At 49.0% G+C, this 24,310-nt stretch overlaps 1 protein-coding gene across 1 annotated transcript in view; it reads right to left on the bottom strand.

Moving 5' to 3' along the window:
* Positions 1–9,130: 9,130 nt before the first annotated feature.
* Positions 9,131–24,310, bottom strand: part of LOC135810206 (uncharacterized) — an 18,846-nt gene continuing 3,666 nt past the window's right edge. The window contains exons 2-7 of the mRNA XM_065323677.1: positions 20,378–20,474; positions 18,307–18,501; positions 15,336–15,408; positions 14,159–14,386; positions 11,932–13,362; positions 9,131–10,739 (exon numbers count right to left, since the gene is read on the bottom strand). Coding sequence (XP_065179749.1) covers positions 10,090–10,739; positions 11,932–13,362; positions 14,159–14,386; positions 15,336–15,408; positions 18,307–18,501; positions 20,378–20,473 — 2,673 coding nt within the window. The 5' untranslated portion in view covers position 20,474 and the 3' untranslated portion in view covers positions 9,131–10,089. The remainder of the gene's footprint in view (positions 10,740–11,931; positions 13,363–14,158; positions 14,387–15,335; positions 15,409–18,306; positions 18,502–20,377; positions 20,475–24,310) is intronic.

Here is a 24,310-nt window from a genome sequence, read left to right as displayed (position 1 = left end):
CACTGGCATTCTTTGAAACTGTATATAAGCGCGACACCACCTAGGGGTGGAGGTCGGGGACGTGGTGGACGGATCTCTTGCCATTTTTTCCTATTATTTACTCCTCAGGTTAAGTGGGGGGAAAGTGGAAAAGCCTCTTGTACGGGCAAGAACAAAGTAATACAGCTAGCGTGTGTTGAAGAAGAAAATGAGCGGAAATGTACTATGCTGTGAAACACGCATGAGGCATGATCAGGGCAAATGACAGCTGAAAAGAAAAGGAAAGAAAACAAACACACACACACACACACACACACACACACACACACACACAACAACAACAACAACAACAACAACAAGTGCCATACGCTCTCTATGGATCTCTTGCCATTTTTTCCTATTATTTACTCCTCAGGTTAAGTGGGGGGAAAGTGGAAAAGCCTCTTGTACGGGCAAGAACAAAGTAATACAGCTAGCGTGTGTTGAAGAAGAAAATGAGCGGAAATGTACTATGCTGTGAAACACGCATGAGGCATGATCAGGGCAAATGACAGCTGAAAAGAAAAGGAAAGAAAACAAACACACACACACACACACACACACACACACAACAACAACAACAACAACAACAAGTGCCATACGCATGAATGTTAACGGCCAACGCCAAGGCCGACACCATCGCAAATTGCCAGCCCACCGAGACGACGACGTGAACCCCGGAGACGAAGGTCGACAGCCCGGAAAACAGCAAACTGATGGTGGATCCGCACCCACGACATGACGTTGCTGTAGGACTTGTCCCACCTGGAGGCAAGGCGCATAGCAAGTCGCCGTTGATACGCACGGTACTCTGTGTGCAGTGCACCATCAGTTGAGCAGACCAGCGGGGTGAAGGATGCTCGCAGCTCCTCTGCGGCCGCCTTGTACTTTCTCTTCTTGGAAGAGGCAGCACTGTTGGATACGGCGTTCCAAGAGAGGTTCGAGCGGATGTAGCTGGGTGCGTCGGCATCCACGATGCGGTTGTCAAAGTACGCCACCCTGTCTCCTTCCCAAACTCCCCGGACCAGCCAATCCGCCTGCAGTGTGGGGCGGTTGTTGCCATCCTGCACAGGTACCATCACCGGCTAGACAGCCACACCTCCCCATGCAACGTCTGCCAGCCGGGCATCGAAGTCGCGGACATCGTTGTGCCCGCGCTTGATGAGCCCACCCTTCATGCAATCCAGACCATGCTGTAGAGAGAAAGCAGCTCCACAGCCATCGCAATGCGACGGGAGAGCGTTCGGCTCCTGGCCATAGCGAATGGCCAACTGATCGCGGAACTGGACCGCCGACATGTCATAACCTTCCTGCTTGAGAGGAAGCACGGTCAACCAGCCGGAAGCGTTGCCATCAACGATGCGGTTGAGGGTCCGCTGTTGGCGACGCGGAAGCGCAGCTCGGAGGACTTTACTACGTTCCGTCATCTGCAGGTCTCGAGCACGGCTGACCTCGCTGGTGACTTGACGGCACTGGCTGATGTGGTGAGCCATGTCGACCGGTGCACCGGTGCAAATGGCAGCCTGCAGAATCTCAGTGGCGCGCTTCGATGTGGCATGAGCATCAGGGGCTGACGTAACGGGATTGGCCAGGCCGAGACCTCCCACTTTGGCTGAAAGGGCCAACAGATCTTGCTCAACGTCAAGCACCTCACGACCTAGCAAGCTGGGGGCGAATACGTGCCGGATAGTGTCCCGCAGGGGAGTATACTCGGTCTCGTTGCCTTCCAACACACGCTGGAGATAGGTCCACTCGCACGAGAGGGATCTCGTAAACGCGGAGTGTGCTGACTGCGGGTACGCCTTTGCTGCCTTGGCAAGGCAGTTGACACCATCGACCCAATCACTCACTCTGCTACGGACAAAGGAAGAGACTTCCTCTGGATCACCAATGTAGCTACCCAGGAAGCGACCGGAGGTGGTGACTTGCACGTTTAGATTGCCGAAGATTGTCTTGGCGGCCTCCAAATGATGGGGCTTGACGATCACGATGGATTTCGAGGGCTCGGCGAAGTACCCAAACGCTGGACCCTGCTCGAGGAGGGAGAGGAACCACTCCTTGATTCGCAGCAACCTCCCGAGGCACGACGAGTCGTCTGCGTACCAATTCTGGATGTGATGACTTGGATCCTTGAGACGCTCGATGAGGGGCTGTATGCCGATAGCATACATGAGCATGGCTAATGGGCAGCCTTGGGTTGTTCCTTCGCGGCTGAGGATGGCATGGGTGCCGGCGCCATTTGGGTTTTTCAGAACTACCACTGGGAAGCCCCGATAGCAGTTGAAGAGGAACCTGGAACAGCGCGGCCACAAAACCCTGCAGTTCCAGAGAGCTGCTGGCCGACTGATGGAGTTGAACGCGTTTGCCGCGTCCACCAGTAAAAGACCTTCAGTCTCGTCCTGATTGAATAGCTGGGACATGGATTAAGTCGTCCTTTCGTACTCGTAGACTGTATATAAGCGCGATACCACCTAGGGGTGGAGGTCGGGGACGTGGTGGCCAGAACTCTTGCCATTTTTCCCTTGGCCTTGAAGAAGAAGAATGTTTTGAATTGTTTTCAGGTTGTCGCTGTTTAGTTTTGTCACTCCTTTACTGACACGCGTACAAACCTGTTGTCAACATCGCCATTAGCTTGTAGAATACTGCATTGTATACTGGATTGTAGAATACTACATGTAGCCACCTTTGCTACCTTACATCATAGTACACTCATACCTCGGTTATCCGGACTTCGAAGTTACGGGCACTTCGGTCTACCGGGCACTATTTGGGCGAGTTTCAGGGGAAATATTACTACTCTTTTGTCACTTTTCGTAGAAATATTGACGTCATATGCCATATCGATGGCCTTTTCCCCATCAAGATGTATATGATTCGGAGTTACGGGCACCCTCGAAGTTACGGGCAGTGTCCGGTCCCGAAGCGCCCGGATAAGAGAGGTATGAGTGTACTTGTATGTTTATTACATCAATGAACAGAACGGAGCATGAGGTCATGTCTACAGGCATGCCCAATCTACACCTGCAAGGTCGACTGCCATTGTGCGCCACCCGCAAGGATAGGTGGTCTTCTCGTTGAACACTGTGACTTCAAAAGCAGTACTGGCCAACTCTTTCGTTTGGTGGACGACAAATGTTCAATTATGTTGACCGTGTCGAGCACTTTAGGAAATGGTAAATGCGCATGCGCGCAGCAATGCTATTTTACTCCAGATCTTGACCGGCTGACTGAAGTTCTTGACCGGCTGACTGAAGTTCTTGACCGGCTAAGCGGTCAGGAATCCTGGATCGCCTGATCTTGACTGCTTATTCTGGTCGCCCATTGGCCGTCACCTGGCAACAAGCACGTGCCATGTATGAACTTGAAGATCTTTTGAACTTTCGCTTCTTTCTCGCAAGCTTCTGTATACAGTCATGTACATGTAGCTGTGTTGATGCACGTGGTGTCAAGATTTTTTAGCTATGGCCTTCACCATGTTTACAAGTCGTTCTGCGAGTTCTTCCTATAGATCCTACTCGGCATCCTGTGGAGCTGATGGATCTCTTTCCCGCTCTCTCAGCGATCCTCTGTCACCTGGACAGCGCTCGGCTAGTTCTGTCAGTTCTGTCAGATCTGGAAGTCCTGTCAGTGCTCCCTACGCCCTGTGACAAATTATTCTGCTGAATCCCCGCAGCAGAATTCTGCCACTTCGGCGTCTTCGTCTTCCCCTGCGACGTCTCAGCGAAGGACATTAATTTTGATCTCGCGATGGACCTGGCCCTTCTCAGGCAGCACCAACCGTTTCGACGAGGGTCTCCAGCCATGGAGATCGTTGCCTGTGAGCTGGAAAACTATGTTACTTGAGCCCAACTCAGTTCGGTGGTGTGCCTACACGTGGGCCATGGGCCGGAGTACACACTTGATTCAAAAAAATTGTTCACCACGCGCGCAAACAGCGGAAAAAGTACTCGAAAGGGTCACCATGGTCACACTACGTTTTTCGTTGAGCACAACAGATTTTCTTTACGAATTAATTATTTTCGTCACTTCCAGATGGCTCAGATTCCGAAAGATCTTATAATAATAGGCACTTCAGTCACGTGACATGACCTGTCAAAAAGTGCTAACGCTGAATCGCGTACATGCGTGGCACCAAGGTCCAGGAAAGGCGCATGCATAGATCGATCTGTAGCTGCACGGAAGCTGCGCAGGGCCTTCTCGTGTGGCGCAGCATGTAGCTGAGGACCTCAGCTTTCGTTTGAGCCCACATACGTCATGATGCGGCAATTTTTTGAACTCACGTACAGTTCGAGTAAAATCGGCAAGGATTTTTCGGGCATTTCACTTGGTTGCACGCATTTGCCATGTAGCTCATCGTCTTCAGCGTCGTATTTCCTTTCGGAATCAGTTGTCCTCGTTCGTCCGACACTTTGCGCATTGCTGCGCAAGGAGAAATAATGCGAGGTGTTATTGGAAGCGAACCGCGACAGGCGTCCTCCCGGCAATAGTCCTTGTTCGTCGGAGCCCATGCGCATGGCTGCGCAAGAAGAAATATTGCCAGGTGTTATTGGAGTCGCATCGGAGCAGTCGTCCTCTCCTGCAGGCGACGAGTAGGACAGTATATACTTCGGCGACTGGACCAAGAGAGCTGACATCAAAACGGCCTGCTCAGAACAAATCGTCAGCTGATCAGCAGGTGGCTTCCAGCGACCAAGAAAAGCATTGACGGTGATATTATACCAAGAATCCAGCACACACTCTGTACTCTATGCACAAAATCTCTCATGCTGGAGTTGCTAAAGTTTCAGTAGTGCCAAAAATTTGCAGACGATGTTCTACATGTAATAGTTTGTCATTTCTTTCCGTCAAATACCCGGTAAATTCTGGTTTGCTCAATCTGCGGCTCATTGTTCTTCCGTACTCGTCTTCAGTACTGTACATGTAGCAACAATGTGTTCTGGCACTGAATTATTGTAGTTACTTTATCTTACCTCAAAGTCTCATCTTATGCTTTTCCAAAGGCTTCTCTGCACTGTTTTTATGCTGTTGCGATGGAGTTGCTATGCTGTTGCTATGGAGTTGCCATGGTGACCACACCCGATATCTTCGTCGGAGCTGCCGGACGGATGAAAAATCCGAAGTTTTTCCAAACCATGCTGTTTCTGTATTCATCTGGTTATTTTGACCTGCTTCCTGCGAGCCTGGTATTTTGCCACTATAGACACTGAAGTAAGTTCTGCCAATTTCTGATATGCTGCTGGTGCCGTCGAAATACTGAAAATGCCGTTATTCAATTCTCCGACTTTGGGTGGCTATATCTCTGTGCCAAGTTATTCTTTTTGCTTCAAATTTTCTGTGGAGTCTTCCTAAACCTATCTGAATCGGATACAAAAAAGAAATACGCGTATTTCTCGTTTTGAAAAAATCGCCTGAAGTGCCTAATAATAACCTTAGCCTGTCAAACCCATAAGGGCCATAGGGTTTGCGGCCGTTTGTGCTCTCTTGAGAGCCCACTTGGCTGCTATGGCAACTAGACGCCTGTGCCCACATACGTAGAATGTACGAAGGGTTCTCTTGCTGAAGACCGTGAACATTTTGTTGCTATTTTCTTCGAGTACGGTTAGTTTTAGTGCAGCGCTGTCGTAAAAAATTCTAGGCCCTATATCTAGGGTTTGATTTTTCACGATGGAGGAAGAGCAACTTGAGTTAGTGGAGACGAACTCGGGCGATGAGAATGTTCCTGGCGACCTGGTGTCGACTTAGGATGATGATGTCGATGTTCCAGCAGCGTCGGATGCTCCTGAAGAAGAAGGCGAAGTATCAACAGCGGCTGTCGCAGCTGCCGCTCTCGCCATTGCCGTTTCTGCATCAGCTGATCCACACGTGGGTCGGAAGCAGCAAATGCGGCGACACTCGCGCACGTCGTAGGAGCGCTCCTGCTAACATCAATGGCAATGCAGTGAAAATATAAAAAAAACCAAGTGAAACTGTGTGTATTGTGTGCCCAGTTGTGAGGACTGATCAAACCCTTTCTTTAGGGGTCCTAACCCTATATAGGGTCTTTATGTGTAGCGTTATGTCAAACCCTATATATAGGGTTTCCTGGTGACAGGCTACTAGCCTGTTTGACCTTTTTTGGGTGCAGTCCGGTCACTCGAGTTGAACCTTGGTGTGAAAGTTGTCGCCTGCTGGCGCGGTGACCAGGTGATTTGGGCAAACAGGAGCACGTGACCGCTTGTTCAACCATGTTCGATTGGGAATAAAGGAGGAACGCTGCATCGCAGCCTTTTCGGACCAAAACCAGTCGCCCACCCACATACCCATGCGCGTACTCCTTACACTTCACCCTCTCTGAGTCTCACATTGTTATTATTTCTCACCTCCCCACCTCTGTTATTAGTTTCACACTTCTCTTGTCTTTCGCACTTCACCTTCTTTTCTCCTATTTTATTTCACACACTGCATTTCGTACTCTTCCACGTATATATCGTTGTTCATTGCTAGATTTCAGTATTGAAACGTATTTTCCCTGATGAATGTCTCTAGAAAACGTGTTCGGAAACTTTTTATCCCACTTGTTTATCCATCTTTTATTTTTGTTCGTGACTTTTCTAATAATTATTGTCCGCAAACTCCTTTTTTTGGAGTTGAGAAGTGAACTTAAATGTACAAGTACAATACATTGGAAAACTTCAAGAAATTCCACTTAAAACAGGCGAAATTCAGTTCTCAATAGCCGATGCCTACCCCAGGGCCAGCACCATCCTGCGTCGAGAGGCCTGTCAGGTGCCTTCTGGACCCGCGTAGCCTAGCCGGAGGTCGACTGCATGGAACACTGCAAATTGGGTACAAATTCGCACCCAAGCCATTATGATCGAAAAGGGCTTGTCCCACTTGAGGCGAGCTAGGCGACCAGCAAGTCGCTTCTGATAGCTGGCGTATTCACGATGCAGCACCGCATCCGTAGAACACACCAGTGGTGTGAAACACCCACGGAGGTCCTCGGAGGCCTGACGGTACTTCTTTTTCTTCGCGTTGGCAGCGCGGTTGGAAGTAGCTTCCCATGATGAATGGGAGTAACTGGGTGCGTTGGCATCAATGATGCGATTATCAAAAACGCCACCCTGTTATCCTCCCCCACACCCCGGGCAAGCCAATGTGCCCGAAGAGCAAGCTGCCCCGTCCGATCACCCTACGGCACCATGATCGTCGACGACAACACCACCGAATGCCATATCAGCTAGCTTAGCGTCACTATCACGCAGATCATTGTGGCCTCGCTTGATAAGTCCATCTTGCGGGCAGTCAAGGCCATGCTGAAGAGAGAAGGGCTTCCTGCAACCATCACATTGCGCCGGCAGGGCAAGCGGCTGCCAACCATAGCGGATGGCAGATTGATTCCGGAATTCCGTACTCGACAGATCATACCCCTTGCTACTTCAGGGGCAACACCGTTATTTTGGTGTCATCCGGAGGCATTTCCCCGTGCGATGCGGGAGAGGGTGCAGTATAGTAGTACTTCCGTGACCAGTCCTGGAGATGTCCTGTAGATAGGACATCCCGGAACCCAGCATGCATCTATGCTGTTCCCATAGTAATCGTGACACGTGACTCAAAACTTTGGTGACGCATTTGCTATACAGTATGGTCTGCAGCTCCCTGGTATACCATGGTGTACCGTCTAATTGTGTCTGTGGTCATGTCTCCACAATTGACCATAATGTTACCGGTAACCTGCCCAGCTGGCGGGTATTTTTTATCACATTGCACATATTGCACATACCTACAGAAAAAGGGGAAACAAACGTATGTCGGTGCCGGGCAGTAGTAATACTGCAACAAGTGCAAGTCAAGTAACTATATCCATCTACCCGACACGATAATGTGCGTAGCATCCTGGCGGAGATGCTCTCCGAAGCCGTTCGCGTTGTCGAGACTGAGCCACGTCTCTGGCCGCTGTCTGGCGAGGATCTGCCCTATGCCACGGCTGACCGGATTGATGAGGCTCGGCTGGACATTCGTGCCCGGGGCTTCTGGACAATGCAGCAGGACGCCTATTGTGATGTTAGGGTAACCCACCCTAAGGCGTCTGTGCTGTCTGGTCCAGAAGTCCTTAACCAACTCAGGGCCCATGAACGGCAAAAGAAGCAGCAGTACGGTGCCAGGGTCACTGAAGTTGAGAGAGGCTCTTTCGCCCCTCTTGTGTTCACCATGAATATGGGATGGCGGGGCCGGAGTGCTCACGATTCCTGGCGACCCTTGCCGGTCGGCTCGCGGAGTGCAATAAAGACATCCAATATTCAACAATCATCAGTGCCTTGCGTGTTCGGCAGACGTTCTGCCTTGTACATTGGGCAATAACCTGCTTTTGCGGCTGCCGGTCCTCGTACCAACGTCGTCGCGTCTGCTCGTCGTTGATGAATTCGGAGATATTTTGCACATGTAAAGAAATATGAAGCGCCAAAGGGGCCGCGATCTTGAGTGCCGCGAATGTAGTATGCACTGCGCGTATGCGAAAAGGGAAATGCGTACACTCATGATCAACACGTGGCTTTTAGCCGTAGTTCGCATGCACTGATTCCAAACCGCGGGAATCTCCAAGTTTCAACCACCTCTGAATCTCGGAGAGCTTGGAGAGCCTCCGAAAAGTCGGAGAGGATGTAAGAACTGCTCTCTTGAGCTTTTCGGAGAGTCTCTAACTTTTCCGAGAGGATCTAAGAATGCACCCCAAGAGTAGATAAACAGTACTAGTACTAGTAGTAAACAGTTTATTAGTATCTGGGATCCCGTAGTGCCGGTGCACCCTCGCCCGCAGCCGCACACATTGACCTAGCATGGCATGAACGTGGAGTGCCTCAATTCTGGCGGGAGAATTAGCAATTCCGCCCTCTCTTCAGAATTCATCGTCGATTCCGACGACGGAATTTGTATAATTGAACGGTGGATCCACCATAATTCATTCTAGAATTGACCGAAATGTGTGTAATCGAACGTGCCCACCCATTAGGCATGTGGCGTCACTATTTCCACAAAATAGGCAAACGAGTAGTAACATTTCCACTAAAACTCACAGACAGGGTACCCAGTACTGAGTACGTAGACTGAGGTGCCAGTAGCCATGGTAACCTGGAGGTCCGCACATAGTAAGAGAGGTATGTGTACTCTCTGCGTGGGTTCTTCTCTGCACTTGGAAAAATCAATCAAAGTAAGTATGTTGGCCTATCGGCCTATCCACCATCATCCTCCAGACTGACAAGAAACACAACGTTGACTTGGACAAGGGGCATACGTGCATCTGCATGCACAGACTAAACAAATCTATATTAGTATAGATATTTTCACACCAGGCTTTTCACAGAAGAGCAATTACATGTATGCCGAAGGCAAGATTCAGGAACATCGGAGAAGTTCCGGAAAGCTGTTCTCAACGCGATGTGCATGACCAGCAGCAAGGAGACACTATAATTAGGAGTGAGGAAATAGCCGCAGAAAATTATTGCAGCACTGAAATATTTCAGACGTCACATTGTAAATGTAAGTTTGGTGTTACCACAGCCGGTCATTGCTATACATGTACAAACACAGTGTGTGTGTGTGGGGGGGGGGGGGGTGCGTGTGTGCATGCGTGTGTGTGTGCGTGCGCGCGCGCGTGTGTGTGCTTGTGTGTGCGTACGCACGTGCATGCGTGTGCATATGAATTTATGCCAGTGTGTTTGTGTGTGCATGTGAGTGCATGTATAAGCGTGCGTATATGCGCGTCTGTTGATCCATGTGATCACGCAGCAGCTCTGGTGGTGGTGGATTACTTGACCAGAATTATAACACATGCAGTCTGGAAAAGCACTGTGCTAACTGACAGATGCACCGTCCACCATCAGCAGCACTAGTGTCATCAGTACGTTAGGACCTAGAGACGCGTGTACAGACACACTGACGACATCAAGGTAACTTCAATGATTGCATGATACAGCAGGGACCGGGTGATGTTTCTCTCTCAAACGCCGGCTGCATAATACTCAAGTCGGAGTGGGAACAATTTGCTTCCTGATCCGTATATAGATGTAGCGAGTACAAGTGGAGACGAGTATTCACCTACTGAAGCTCATCATCTGTGCTATCCACAATCTCCAGCAACCGATAGCTTGCCAGATTGACATATATGGGTTCTTCATCTATATAATCAACTTCAGGCTGTGCCGGCCCGGTTTCGATGTGTTCAGTATCAGCCTCTTGACCGTCTGGTGGGTCACGGGTCAAGGTGCTTGCAAGTTCAGTGTCCGTTGCTGCGCAAGCACAGCTAGGATCATCTGCTGATTGTGATGTTTTCATTGCTGACACACTTCCCGGGTATGGTGCAGACCCAATCAGGCCGTTGCTATGGGCTTGCGATGCAATGTGACCTGCTTCGTCAGTTGAAAACTCGATATCCTCGTATGGGTGCTCGTCTTCCGGCTGTTCGGGCTCCATTGGAAGTTGTCTCGCTCTCTGGCTTTTGGTAGCGCTGGCTTTCATAGCTGCTAGCTGGGTCGCAGTGCTGGCATCAGAAATACTGTCACTTCGTATGGGTACAGCAGGTTTAAGGCGAGATTGAGACGATGCAGGCAGATTACCTGCATTGTCAGAATGGCCCGGTGCGTCGCTAGTGGAATCACAGATTTCCGGTTCAACATGCTGTCGCTTCCGGTCCTCTCCTGTTGTCACTTCTGCACCGCTCCATGCTTGGGTCTGATCTCTTCCCGTGTCTGTGGTGCGTACGCATGATGCCCGCATGCACATGCGTACATATATGCACACACGCACGCACGCACACGCACACACACACACACACACACGTACACATATACATACACACACACATACACACACATACACACACACAAACACACACGCATACACACACACACACACAAGCACACACGTACACACACACGCACAAACATGCACACATGTTACAGTACACACGCACACACACACAGTTTACACACATACATGCTGATATGACTGTCACTGCATCTACAGTTCTTGCCGCAGAGAAATCCGATCTCATGAATAGAAGATAGCACCACGTTCACGTGAGCAGAGAGTCGCGGTGTGTGCGTGTGTGTTTGTTTGTGTGTATGTGTGTGTGTTTGCGTGCATACATGCGTGCATGCGTGTGTGTTTATGTGTGTGGTGCTAGGGTTGCGTAGCCCTCGTCGCTACTAATAGTATTAGATTCATGAGGTCAGATTACTTGGCCAGGATTGTACATGCATGTGACTATGTATATACATCCAGTACATACGGTACATGTGGCTGTACAGTACATAACAGAGAACTCTGACAACTCACAGACGTCAGCTACAGCAAACCCGGAAACCGTTGCGCCCGTTTTGGTTCACGATTCGCGAACACAGACAAATTTGCACCTGGAGATGTTCGCGATTGGAGTCAATGTCCTTGGTTTCTTTACTACAGTTCTGCGTTTCACATCGGCTTGCTTTTGCGATTTTACGCCCATTGCGAAAACCGAGAAGGATTCCGGATCGCAAAGGTTTCCCAGTTTACAATATTGCACTCTGCTGAAAGACATTTAAAAAGTTCATGAACACACAAAATGGTGTAGTCCAATGAGAAGGTCTGGTAACAATTCGGGAGTCAATAACAGGCAAATGCCACATAATACATATCAGGCACTATGGTCCTAAAGAAATTTATTCCAACGAAGAGATTTCACGTTATATGTAAAACTACCCAAATGAATAATTCCACCGCCACCACGTGTGCTCTCTGGCCGACCTCATCAGGTGAAATTATTCATTAATGAAGAAGCTGAAAGCAGCTGCTCATCCTGGCAGTACTACTAACTTCCTCGTTATACATGTCCATATCTTACAGTATATTATAACTGCACAATGTGTCTTTAATTAGCAGTAACAGGAGAAGAGTACTTACCTGAACACTTGCTTGTACCCGTACATGGTGCAGCATCCGTACATGGTGCGGTAGCTGCACTGATGCCGCCCGTACCACGACGTCGAGGTTTCGGCACTGGGCGAGGAGAGTAAGCAGCCGTTGCTGGTGGTGAGGTGGTAGTCACACTCACACTTCCGCTTCGTTCCGACAGACCACCTGGAACGACGCCGCATTGTGCCGTGATGTCATTAGTGACTTGATCATGTGACTCTGTCTGGAGCGGGTGTGACGACTGGTGGCGATGTGCAGCTGTTTTCTCATGGCTAGACTGAGCAGCTATGCTGGATGACGGTAGTGTCTGCTCCGCTCCTCCTCCCGTGATGGTATTGGTATTGGACACGCTCCCGAGCAGTGGGTCCACTGCAATCGTGTGAGTGTCGGGTGACACGACACACTCGCCGCTCTTGCCTATCACTGCGTGTTTCTGACTGGGCGGAGAGTAATCCGGCGAGTTGAGATCGCGCTCGTACCGCTCCCGTGCCGGACTTACGCCACCACAACGAGGAGGCTTCTGGGGTTTGGCCAGCATGTTTCTAGTAGTAGGACTCAGCAGTGGGGTGGATTTGGCTGGTGACAAGACGGCGGGTGGAGCGGGTGGTGGGGAGGACGGTGGGGAGTAACTGAGCGGCGGTGGTCTAGGACCGGCGGGACCTTTCAGATTGAGTAACCGCAGGTCTCCGCCACTACCACCACCGACAGCTGATGTGGAATTGGCACTTAGACGACCGCGGCTTGCCCCGATACCGTCATCCTTGCTCAGATCGTTCATAGACTGGCTGGACGAGTCATGTCTTTTCTGAAGCTGCCGCACTACCTCTTGCGGTGGCGAACCGGGAACTGCTTTAGCATCACGACCGATGCCGCTCCACGTTATTCTTCGCGGCATGCCCGCTATCTCTCCGTCGGTGCTATCCACACCTCCTCCAGCCGCCGCTATCTTAGCCTCAGCCAGGGCAAAGTGTGGTGAGGCGTTCAGAGCGGCGTCCTCCAAGTGCAGCTGTTGCCGACCAATGCGGGCGATATCATTCTGCTCTGACTGCAACACCTTGAACTTAGTCTGCCCGTCCGCCATGTCCGCCTCATGCACTTGCTCGATGTACAGCTTGGCCGTGCTCAGCGATTGCTGGATGTAGGAGATGACTTCGTCGACGGATATCGCTAGGAACTCAATGTGCTGAACGGTAGTATCGGTGATGGAGCTACGACGCTGGGCGAACACTTCAAGCCACCAGGTCAGCTGACTTCGGTCAGCACCAAACGCCACTATGCTGCTTAGACTGGTCATATAGAACAGCTCCTCGTGCACTGGCTTCTGTAAGAGCAGTGTGTTGTCGACGATGTTGAGCAGTGCTTCGCTAGCCTCCACCAACTGTCCCGGCATGACAGTGATGAAGAATAGTGGATGGTCACCTGAGTTACATCGACGCGTGCACACACACACACACACATACACACACACACACACACACACACACATGCACGCATGCACATACACACACACACACACACACACACACACACACACACATACACACACATACATGCACGCATACACGCATGCACACACACACACGCACACACACATATACACACACACACACACATACACACACACACACACACACACACACACGCACACATACGGAGCCCACAGTTACAGCAACTGTTGGTGAAATCGGCTAATTGCATATGGTGACTTCTGACAAAAGGACTCTTGCACTGAACTGTGTGTTTAAAATCAAACACTTCGAAGTAATGATGTTGAAGCACATGACTCCCAACAACGACCTCTACTTGTCTATCCTTTCCACACATGCGCACGCAAACACATGTCACAACGACTTCTTCTCTATCTTCCACCCTTCTTTTTGGCTACCTCATGACTGGGAAGAAACTCCCGTCTGGATTCGCGGAATAGAACAACTGACACCATCATGATGTCCAGGATCACCGGAAGCATGCAGTTGTTGATTGGTCCAGTAGTATCATGGTCTTTCGTACAGTTTGTGTATGACATGGTGGGTACTCATGGCGGGTACTCATGGTGGGTACTCATGGCGGGTACTCATGCCCTTCACAGCAGCAAGCACGGGTTGGTGGCCACGCAGTTGGTCCGGTGATAACCTGACCAACCGGACCGCTTCCGGCGGGCCTGGTGTCAGAGTTATGATCCACACACTCATCTCCTCATCAAAAGAGAGCTCACCTCCCGGCTTCTTGGCCAACGCGGCTTTGAGAGTGGCAACCCAGTCTACTAATACATTCTTGCTATCCGTTGAGATATAGTAGTCAGAGTCCGACTGGATCAGCAGCACGTTGCGATTAACAAAGTTCTCCGACACGATCTGCAGCGACTGCGGATTGGAAATGCGAATGTCCTGGCGCTTGTGGCTGTGGCCCTTCTTGGCAGGGAAGATTGTTAGTCGAAGTCTCACTGCAGTACGAACACGCGAGCAGCACATTGCAACCATTCAGCGATACACTATCTATATACCGAAACCTTTGTAACCCTATTTGCAATTAGTACCGTGTTTACCGGAGTATAAGCCCCCCGCCCCCCCCCCCCCCCACACACACACAACTTGTTGGTCACCGTGGCGATATACAGATATCAACCCTATTTATCACCATTAATTTGATCATCGGAGAATAAGACGCACCCCCATTTTTGGGGTGAGTTTCGAGTGTTCAAAGTGCGGCTTATAATCCGGAACAATACGGTATATGGCAGGGCGATCTGGATGTCGGTTGCTCTGAGAAATGTCGCTATGGGTGTGGGTTGGTGGGCTCCATCACCAGGCACCAAGCATTCCTCTCAAATACCATAGAGATCTAAAAATTCTTATTAATTTTTTCGTCCTGTTCGCATGAGACTCGTTCTGACTGAATGTTCTGAATCAGAAAGAGCACTGCCACCGTCCAGGATCAAGATACAGATACAGCTCTGAGCACGATGGGACATGAGTAGATCAGACCCACCGCAAAACGGTCAAAGATCGAGAAAGAAAAAAAAAGTCTATTCTCTGAATCATGTGACCCTCGTAACATGGATATCAAATTTAGATGCGGGGGAGGAGGGGGGGGGGAGGGGGGGGAGGAGGGGGGGGGGGGGGGGGGGGGAGGGGGTGCAAACTATTTCAGCTACGTGTGGACTTGATGCTGTACAATGTAAAAAGGGATAATTCCCTACGCGAGACAGTTGCACACTGAGCAAATACGGATTTTTTAACGGAAATACATCTTATACAGTGTTGGTGTTTGCATAAGGCCTTAAAAGGGGTTTGTGCTGCATACTAGAGTGTACAGTGTACAGTGTACACTGTATGTACATAATGCTACATGAAAATGGTACACGTGTAGACACACGGCAACTTTGAAGGTACCTTTGCAGGTGCTTTCATTCTCCGAAGGCACGGGATCCCAGCAGAGTTCCATGTTGCGCAACTTCCAGTGGTTCTAAACCAACAACACAGCGACCAAACAGCATGCGTGCACACACACACACACACACACACATACACACACACATGCACACACATGCACACACATGCACACACATGCACACACATACACACACACACACACACACACACATACACACACACACACACACACACACGTACAGTAAGATCGGGCGCCGAAGAACGCAGGGGCTCGAGCGCAGCCTAGGAAAGTTCTTAAATTTTTGATTCTAGCCAGACCGTTCTTATTCACACGCGCGCGGCGAGTCGAGTGACGTCATGACGTTTGTCATGTACATGTGCATGTACATGTATAGCAATGTAGTACTTCTAAACTAGTAGGTGTCGTAAATGGGAATGACTGTACATGTAGCAGTTACTGTTTACACGTGTACATGACATGTACTCACCTCCCATACATGTACAATGTAGATCTACGTACAATGTAGATCTAGTGTTCTTAAATCTGATAATTCTAGCCTGGACTGTTCTTAAATTTTGCCGGTTTTCCAGCCTGGGTGTTCTTCGGCGAGGTGTTCTTCGGCGCCCGATCTTACTGTACAGTTATAAGTGTTAGCTCAGTAATGGGATTTCTCTCATCACACATCACCCTCCTCCACACCGACTGTCGCCATGTTATCTACACATCTTACATTCTGCCTATTTTTGATTACTGCTGCATAATTTGGGCTGGCATTTCTAAAACACTGATTGCTCGACTCGAAGTTATGCATAGGCGTCTTTTGAAAATATTATTTCGGCTTCCTCGCCTGACTCCAAGCACAGACTTATACCGCCTTGCTTCTGCTGTGCCGCTCTCGGTCCGCGTGCGTTTTTTTGGCATGCCAGACAATTCATAAAATTAAGCTGGGCATTGCTCCTCTTCATGCTCTCTCCTGCCTAAGCTGGTTTGCTCAATCTCAAGACATGCGCACCAGAAACTCTCTCCGCTTCCCTATTGCGCGGTCTGCCTCTATGCAAACATCTCCTCTCTTCCTTGCTTACCGCCATTGGTCTCTCCTCCCACAACATCTAAAATCCTGCCAATGTTACAATACATTCATACAGCTACTGCAGAATGCAACATACTAGTTGATATCCAGCCCTGCCCTAGCTTCTCTTATTTTTCAGTTCCCCTTTCATTCTTTTTCTTTCTCCCCTCTAGCTCTATTACCGCCATGGCTGGCTATCGCCCACATCACCATTTCATTGGCTAGTGCCACGTGATTGTGAATAAATAATAATAATAAAATAATAAGTTGCAGATTGCCTCTACACGTATCTGCAGCACTTGAAAGCGGAATACTATGGACTAAAGAGTCCACATATGTCTTCAGACAGATGTTTTCCTATTTCGCTGGAGCCTACGGTCAAGTAAGAACCTGTGCCTTGACATGAGATTAACAGGGGGTGACAGCCCGGGCAAGAATCACATCATCATATGACCAGAGATTGTGAGCCATATCCCCTTACCACCACCGTTGTTAAGACAGCATAAAATCAAGATTAGGGAGCCGGTTCTGACTTTTTGCGGCACGGGTGTCTGCCATGGTGAATTTCCTACACCGCAGCATAGTTGGTGCAGATAAACGGCGGGAAGCTGCGCAGTGTGTACAACTGAGATCCAGTTGTGCAACAGGAGACTAGCTTGAATCCTTCTTGTACTCACTACAGTACCAAAACTGACTCGAGCGACGCAATCCACGGGAATTTCGCAGTGGCAGCGACCAATCCAAGCTCCACACAATTCGTCTCATGTACTCTCGCTGTAAGGCATCGCATATGCAACTTAGACATCACCAAGGGTGGAAGTGAAGCAGCCTGTCCAAAGCCTAGAACATGATTATACAACCAAAGCCTGATAAGACGTACCCACAAGGGAACACGGTAAAAGTACTTTCTGAACACGAAAAAAGTACTTTCTGAACACGGAAAAAGTACTTCCTAACCAACGTACTTACTACACCCGTACAGCAATCAAGTGTGACAATTTTTTCCTCAACTGCAAAAAGTACGTACAACACAATAGCACATCTTACACTCTGCACATCTACAGTAAAACCTGGAACTAAACACCACCGTGACTAGCGACCAGCCTGCTACTGTAAAGCGTGAAATTTTCGCGGCGTTTTTAGTTCGCGTTTTCAGAATCCGGACAGGTTTGCGAGGTTTTAATTTTGCGATTGCAGAATGGCATTCTTGCTAAACCTGTGGCATTCTTGCTAAACCTTTCATGGATCTCCTTTTCGCGCTGTCTAAATTTCGCGATTTCCACGCGGTCGCAAATTTCGCAGAAATTAGACCATGGCAATAATTTCACGGTTTACAGTACAACAGACCACCACTTTGTCAGGCGCGGATGGTCTCACATTCATGTAAGGGTTGTGCGGTGCAAACTTCTAACTAAGGACCACCTGCCACTAAAGGCTGCTTTCTCTGGCCCCACGGGGTGGTCGTTAGTCACAGGTTTCACTGTACGTACTAAGCAGTATTGACTGGATATACGAGGTTTTTGACTGGATAGACGAGGTTTTTGACTGGATATACGACGTTTTGACTGGATAGACGAGGTTTTTGACTGGATATACGAGGTTTTTGACTGGATAGTCGAGATTTTTGACTGGATATACGAGGTTTTGACTGGATAGACGAGGTTTTTGACTGGATATACGAGGTTTTTGACTGGATATACGAGGTTTTTGACTGGATATACGAGGTTTTTGACTGGATAGACAAGGTTTTTGACTGGATAGACGCGGTTTTTGACTGGATATACGAGGTTTTTGACTGGATATACGAGGTTTTTGACTGGATAGACGAGGTTTTTGACTGGATAGACGAGGTTTCAATGCGGAGAGACGAGTATGATCACTGTGTACTGTGTACAGCTTACCATTCCCAAGCGATGGAACGCCACTTTGACCAGGCCAGACTTGATGACAGTACTCTCCTTGGTCAGGGTCGGCTGCTTCCATAGTTTTGGTCTGGTCACAACCGGCTGTGAGGATGGATCACTGTCCGGGGTGCTACAGTCACTCCCCGTTACGCCATTAGCAGTCTCCACAGCGGGTATGGGTACTTTGCTTGCCTGAACAACAGGAGGACAACAGGAAATATACACACGCATGCACGCATGCACCACACACACACACACATACACACACACACACACACACACACACGCACACACACACACACACACACACACACACACACACACACATACATACACACGCATACACATACACACGGGCGCACACATGCACATACACACATACACACACATACACACACATACACACACATGTACACACACACACACACACACACACACACACATGTACACACATACACACACACACACAGGAACATCCTTCAACTACTGTATCTGTGTTCGGAATACAGCGATCAAACACCCCATACAGTTGGTGGGTACACAGTGAACACCTACACACATGCCATTGAGCTCAATTTCTAGTCAACATTGCACCTTCTCATGGAGAGGACATTTTCTACATGACCACTATTGAGTCATGGCATCCAGGGAACGACATGGACTTTAACCCTACAATTTAGCACATCGTCTAATGATGTGGGTTTCAACCCCGCCCTGCCCGTTAAGGTCGCCCTTTGGGCAGGGCCGATTTATAAATGTACATGCATACGGCACCGTGGCTGCGCCACCATAGGGTCAGCAGGCTGCTACGGCCGTGCTCGTGATCGTGAGCTGCTTTGACCATGGATCACATAGAACTTCCGAATCAAGGCTCAAAACTCACATTGTTTCGGGTATTATGATCTCGTCTCGTCTTCCTAGCTGCTTATGATTCCCCTGCTGAGGGGCACCATTGGAGACCCGGAGCCAGCTCCTGAGATGTGGTACAGCCCCAAGTTCAAGCAGGCCTGGCAGAACCAGTCCGGTTGGTCAGGCCATGGCGGACCAACTTTTCGCCCACCAACGTGTGTTTTTATTGCTGATGAGACCATGTGTCTTTTTTTTTTTTTTTTTTTACTACGTTCACATAACCAACTCGAAAAGAATAAGGAAAGACAATGGTACGGAGACTAGGACAAACGTGACAACTAATGAGCAGGCGCTGCACCGAGACGCAGCAGTGATGGTGGGGCATTGATGACTCTGCCGACCTGAGGTCTCGGCGTCTACTCTCCATATCCTACGCATAGTATGAACAGCTAGGGTATGGTCAGATCAATCAAACACTGCTGCCACCGGTCCTGAGTTGGCTTCACAGCCGATCATTACCTGATTTCAATATGAAAGGACTTGATCACTTCTCTAACCCCATGCATAATGTATGACTAGTAAGTATACATTCAGTTAATTAAACATTCCACTGTCAATTGGCATTGGCATCTACTAGTACCTAGCATGCACTGTTGTGCCCGCTGAACACTAACAGCAGTTTACGAGGTGAAGACTCTAGCAAGGAGTGCATGATCATAGGATTCTAGTACATTGTACTTGCACACATTTATATTCGCTGCACGTGGACACTCCAAGAGACATTCCATGAGCACTGGGGAATTGTTTTGACGAAGCTCAGTGGTACGACCATGGCCGTGCCTGCTGCGGTACCAGTGTTGCCGGCCCGCCATTGTCAGATAACCCACTGCTGCATGCATGTGCATAGTCATGAGTCTTGAATTCACCCTACACTTCCCTGTAAGCAATGTACAGTACCTAGACATACTCTTAAGTTTGAGGGATTGAAAAGGGGATCAGGGAAAGCTAGATATACGTACACGTTTGGCTCCAGAGCTATCCAATCCTTGTGCCCCCCCCCCCCCCCCCCCTGCTATTTTGACCTGGCTAGAACCCTGGTCATGAGTCTTGAACTAATATTAATTCACTCTACATCCGCATGTAGGTAATGTAGAACACATAGACATACTCAAAGGTTGAGGGATTGAAAATGGAATCCGGGAAAGCTTGATATACATACATGTTTGGTACCAGTGCTGTCCAATCCTTGTGTCGCCACTGGTACCAGAGAAGGTGGCTGTGGAGCTCGCCCCTTCCTCTTTCTGCCCGGCAGCATTCTGCACAGGACACAAGACATTCATCAATGATAGCGTTGTGAACAATGTTGCTGCTCTATAAAGGACACGGTGGAACATTCCCCGTAGGATTAATGTTATCACTCCGTTGCCTAGCAACAGGAGATGAGATCCAGTAAATCTGGGGGGCAAAGTGTTCTACAACCATATCATATGATGACATCATGCAATGACATCATGCAATGACATCACTAAAGGTATACCATCAAGTGCCCGATTGACCCCTCTTAACCAGGTCAATGATGGCTGGGACACCAACCCCAGGCTCTCTACATTAACTTATGGATAAGTAAGTTATGCACCATTTTCCTCCTGACACACAATCAACTTGAATAGCTAGATGGAGATCTCATTGGTGCACCAACTTTCAGGAGGCAAGAATGGAAGACTCTGCGGCGCTGACGCCTGTTGGGATTTCCCTAGTAAGAGAAGAATAAGACCGCAGACTGTGGCACAATTGTGTATTGTGATTACTCCGCTGAAATGCTTCGACATTTAGACTGATTTTAGAGGCCAAATCAGTGTACAGTAAAACCTGTAACTAACGACCACCCCTTGGTGCCAGCAAAAGCGGTCTTTAGTGGCAGGTGGTCTTTAGTTGGAGGTTTGCACTGCGCGACCATATATGGATCCCGTATATGATATGTATGTCAAAATGCAGCTAATACGATTCCCCAGGACTTGCGCAATGCCATTCTTATTTCAGGTCAAACAACACTTGGAGAGAGAGAGAGAGAGAGAGAGAGAGAGAGAGAGAGAGAGAGAGAGAGAGAGAGAGAGAGAGAGAGAGAGAGAGAGAGAGAGAGAGAGAGAGAGAGAGAGAGAGAGAGAGAGAGAGAGAGAGAGAGAGAGAGAGAGAGAGAGAGAGAGAGAGAGAGAGAGAGAGAAGAGAGAGAGAGAGAGAGAGAGAGAGAGAGAGAGAGAGAGAGAGAGAGAGAGAGAGAGAGAGAGAGAGAGAGAGAGAGAGAGAGAGACAGAGAGAGAGAGAGAGAGAGAGAGAGAGAGAGAGAGAGAGAGAGAGAGAGAGAGAGAGAGAGAGAGAGAGAGAGAGAGAGAGAGAGAGAGAGAGAGAGAGAGAGAGAGAGAGAGAGAGAGAGAGAGAGAGAGAGAGAGAGAGAGAGAGAGAGAGAGAGAGAGAGAGAGAGAGAGAGACAGAGGGAGAAGGCTACTTTTTGCAGACATCAAATTCAGCTGCTACTTCTGAAACCAGGAATCAAACGTTCCCTGTAGAAGTTTCGTTTTACGCTGGGCTTAATTTGTTCATGTGATCAATCGTACCGACTGTCCTTGTTGTAACTTCTCGATTGCTTGAACGCGGTCCTTCAGCATCAGGACCTTGCGGTGCTGCTTGTTTCTGGATTCCTTGATGCCATCGTCGATTCGTCTGTATGACTGGGGTGTCAGAGCTGCTCTGTCTTTGTTTCTCCTCCGAGTAGTAACATCGATCAGAGAGCGCTTTCAATGCGCTCTTCAAGACGTTTCCAATCGTGTTTATTCTTGACAGAGCTTGGAATTTGGACAGGTGTAATGCAGTCCACACCGATTCCACAGTCAAAATGACCTGTGTTCATTTGTTCAGCTGTAGTATCGAAAGAGTCCTTTCAGGACCATGGAAAATCAGCAAATTTTCAAGAAGGAGCTTCGAGCAACATTTGATTTCCTACATCGCGGTCGCTAATTACGGGTCAATATTCGTCTTTGGGGCAAGAATAGGCGGTCGCTGGTCGCGTTCAGCAGGTAGTCGCTAGTCACAGTGCATTTTGAATGTGAGACCGTCCGTGCCTGGCGAAGTGGTCGGTAGTACCAGGCTGGTCGCTAGTCACGGTGGTCGGTAGTAGCAGGCTGGTCGCTAGTCACGGTGCCGGTCTTTAGTTACAGGTTTTACTGTATTATATTCATCCATGGGTACATGGGTACATGGGTACATGGGTACATGGGGTCACTGGGGCACAGAGTGGCATGTCAATCCTGTTCTGGCTGCAGTTACTGTAGCATGTCTGACACCCCTGATAACCCAGCTAGGCCCTCCTGCATGGACCAGTTGGAAAAGGGAAATGTCACCGTTCCCGTAACCACATCATAGCAGGGGTGCCGTAAGGTGTTATACAATGGAGTGGCTGCAAAATGATGGGAAATGTTTTGGAAAATTGGGCCCAAATAGCACATAGTTTCGTTGCGTCGAGCGTCAGGTCAAGTCGGCGGAAAAGTGCGAGCTCCAGTGTGGGGAGCAAACACCTTTTCAAAAATCAGAGGATGAAATTTTGGTGCGGCGTTGGTGGCACCTGGCTCTCTGGTTCCGACACCCCTGAATAGGCACACTTGGCTTGGCTACAAATACTTCACAGCACACTATGCTTGAGCAGAACTCCCCGTAGCATCTTGGTGTACTGAGGTATGCAGGTAATGTGTGATCTGTAGAAGCCAGGCCAGCGGTCTGGTCAGAAAGCACACATGCCTGATGATTTGACGAGGTAAACTGAATGCCATACCAGATCCCAACTCTCCCCAATGATCATGCCCAGGAGCATAAGGTCTATCGCTGGTGTTGGGTCCACAGTTAGTGGCATCAATGATGTCACAGTTAGGTCCAGGGTGACCATGGCATGGTCTGTGGTATCTCTGTGCTATGCATGCCTATCTATGGCACACTGCCATAGCTAGCACTAAACAAGGGTGTATCTCCGACAATAATTATAATTATAACAAGCCTCCAGTCGGCTGTCCTGGGGCTATCAGAGTACCTCACGCTGACCTCTAACGCAGAGTACCCTGTTCCCTGGCAGTGATGTCTAATTATGACTCAAGAATAGGGATAATTGGATTAAACAAATGTTGTGCCTGGCAATGGTATGTGGTGGTGCCTTTGAATCCCAAAAGAATAATGCAATTATTCAAAGATATTGACTTGATACTAGCAAAAGCCTGACCATTCCTGGCCATAGCAGGCAAATAACTACACGCATACAAGGCTACATACACAAGTGGTGCACTTCACTAACAATTACATGCCGTATCTGGGGGGAGATTAGGCAAAGGAAACAGGAAATGTTGTTGTTGTTGTTGTTGTCACGTGATTCATTACAGCACATTGCCATAGACAGGGCATGTACTGCACGCTTGCATATGGGCATACTGTCACAGACCTGCGCACTGTAGAGTGTAGTCATCTACCTCCAAGTACTGAGTAGTCGTGTACCCCAAACATGCACAATCTTCGTGGATATGGGTGTGGGTATGGTGAGGCATGGTAGTGCTTTCAGTCTACTGCATGCATGCGGTCACTACATGTACAAACAGTAGTGCTGTAGTATATAATGAATCTGGCTGGTCTGTGACATGGTGTCAAGTGTGGGTGTCCTCATTCACCTCCTAGCCGATCCTGGTATTTGTACCAACACCCCTAACATGTATACTCCCAACACCTAGTAACCAGCTGGGGAGCTAAGCTGAATGGGCTGACCTACTCCCGCAAGGCTGGCTGCCCATGGACCCGGAGAGACAGGACCAGGCGGAGAGGAAATTTCCTCCAAAGAAAACACTAGCAGCTCGTCAGCACATTAGTACCACACCTCCCCGGGTCTGCAGTGCATAGTGGCCTTCACAGCTAGCTAGCTAGCTACATAGTCCCTGCAACACCCTACTACAGCTGCCTGGTCTCTGCTCTAACAACCAATAGAATTATATAATATAATTATGCTTGCTACCAAAACAGGACAACAATATCACATGCATCCAAGCCACCTACATGTAATTGAAAATTTGAAATAGTAGCATAGTGCACATGCACACACACACACACACACACATACACACACACA

The sequence above is a fragment of the Sycon ciliatum genome, chromosome 2, assembly GCF_964019385.1.
Source record: "Sycon ciliatum chromosome 2, ocSycCili1.1, whole genome shotgun sequence".
Lineage (NCBI taxonomy): Eukaryota > Metazoa > Porifera > Calcarea > Leucosolenida > Sycettidae > Sycon > Sycon ciliatum.
The sequence above is the reverse complement of the archived record's forward strand: the minus strand, read 5'-3'. Positions and strand labels throughout refer to the sequence as shown.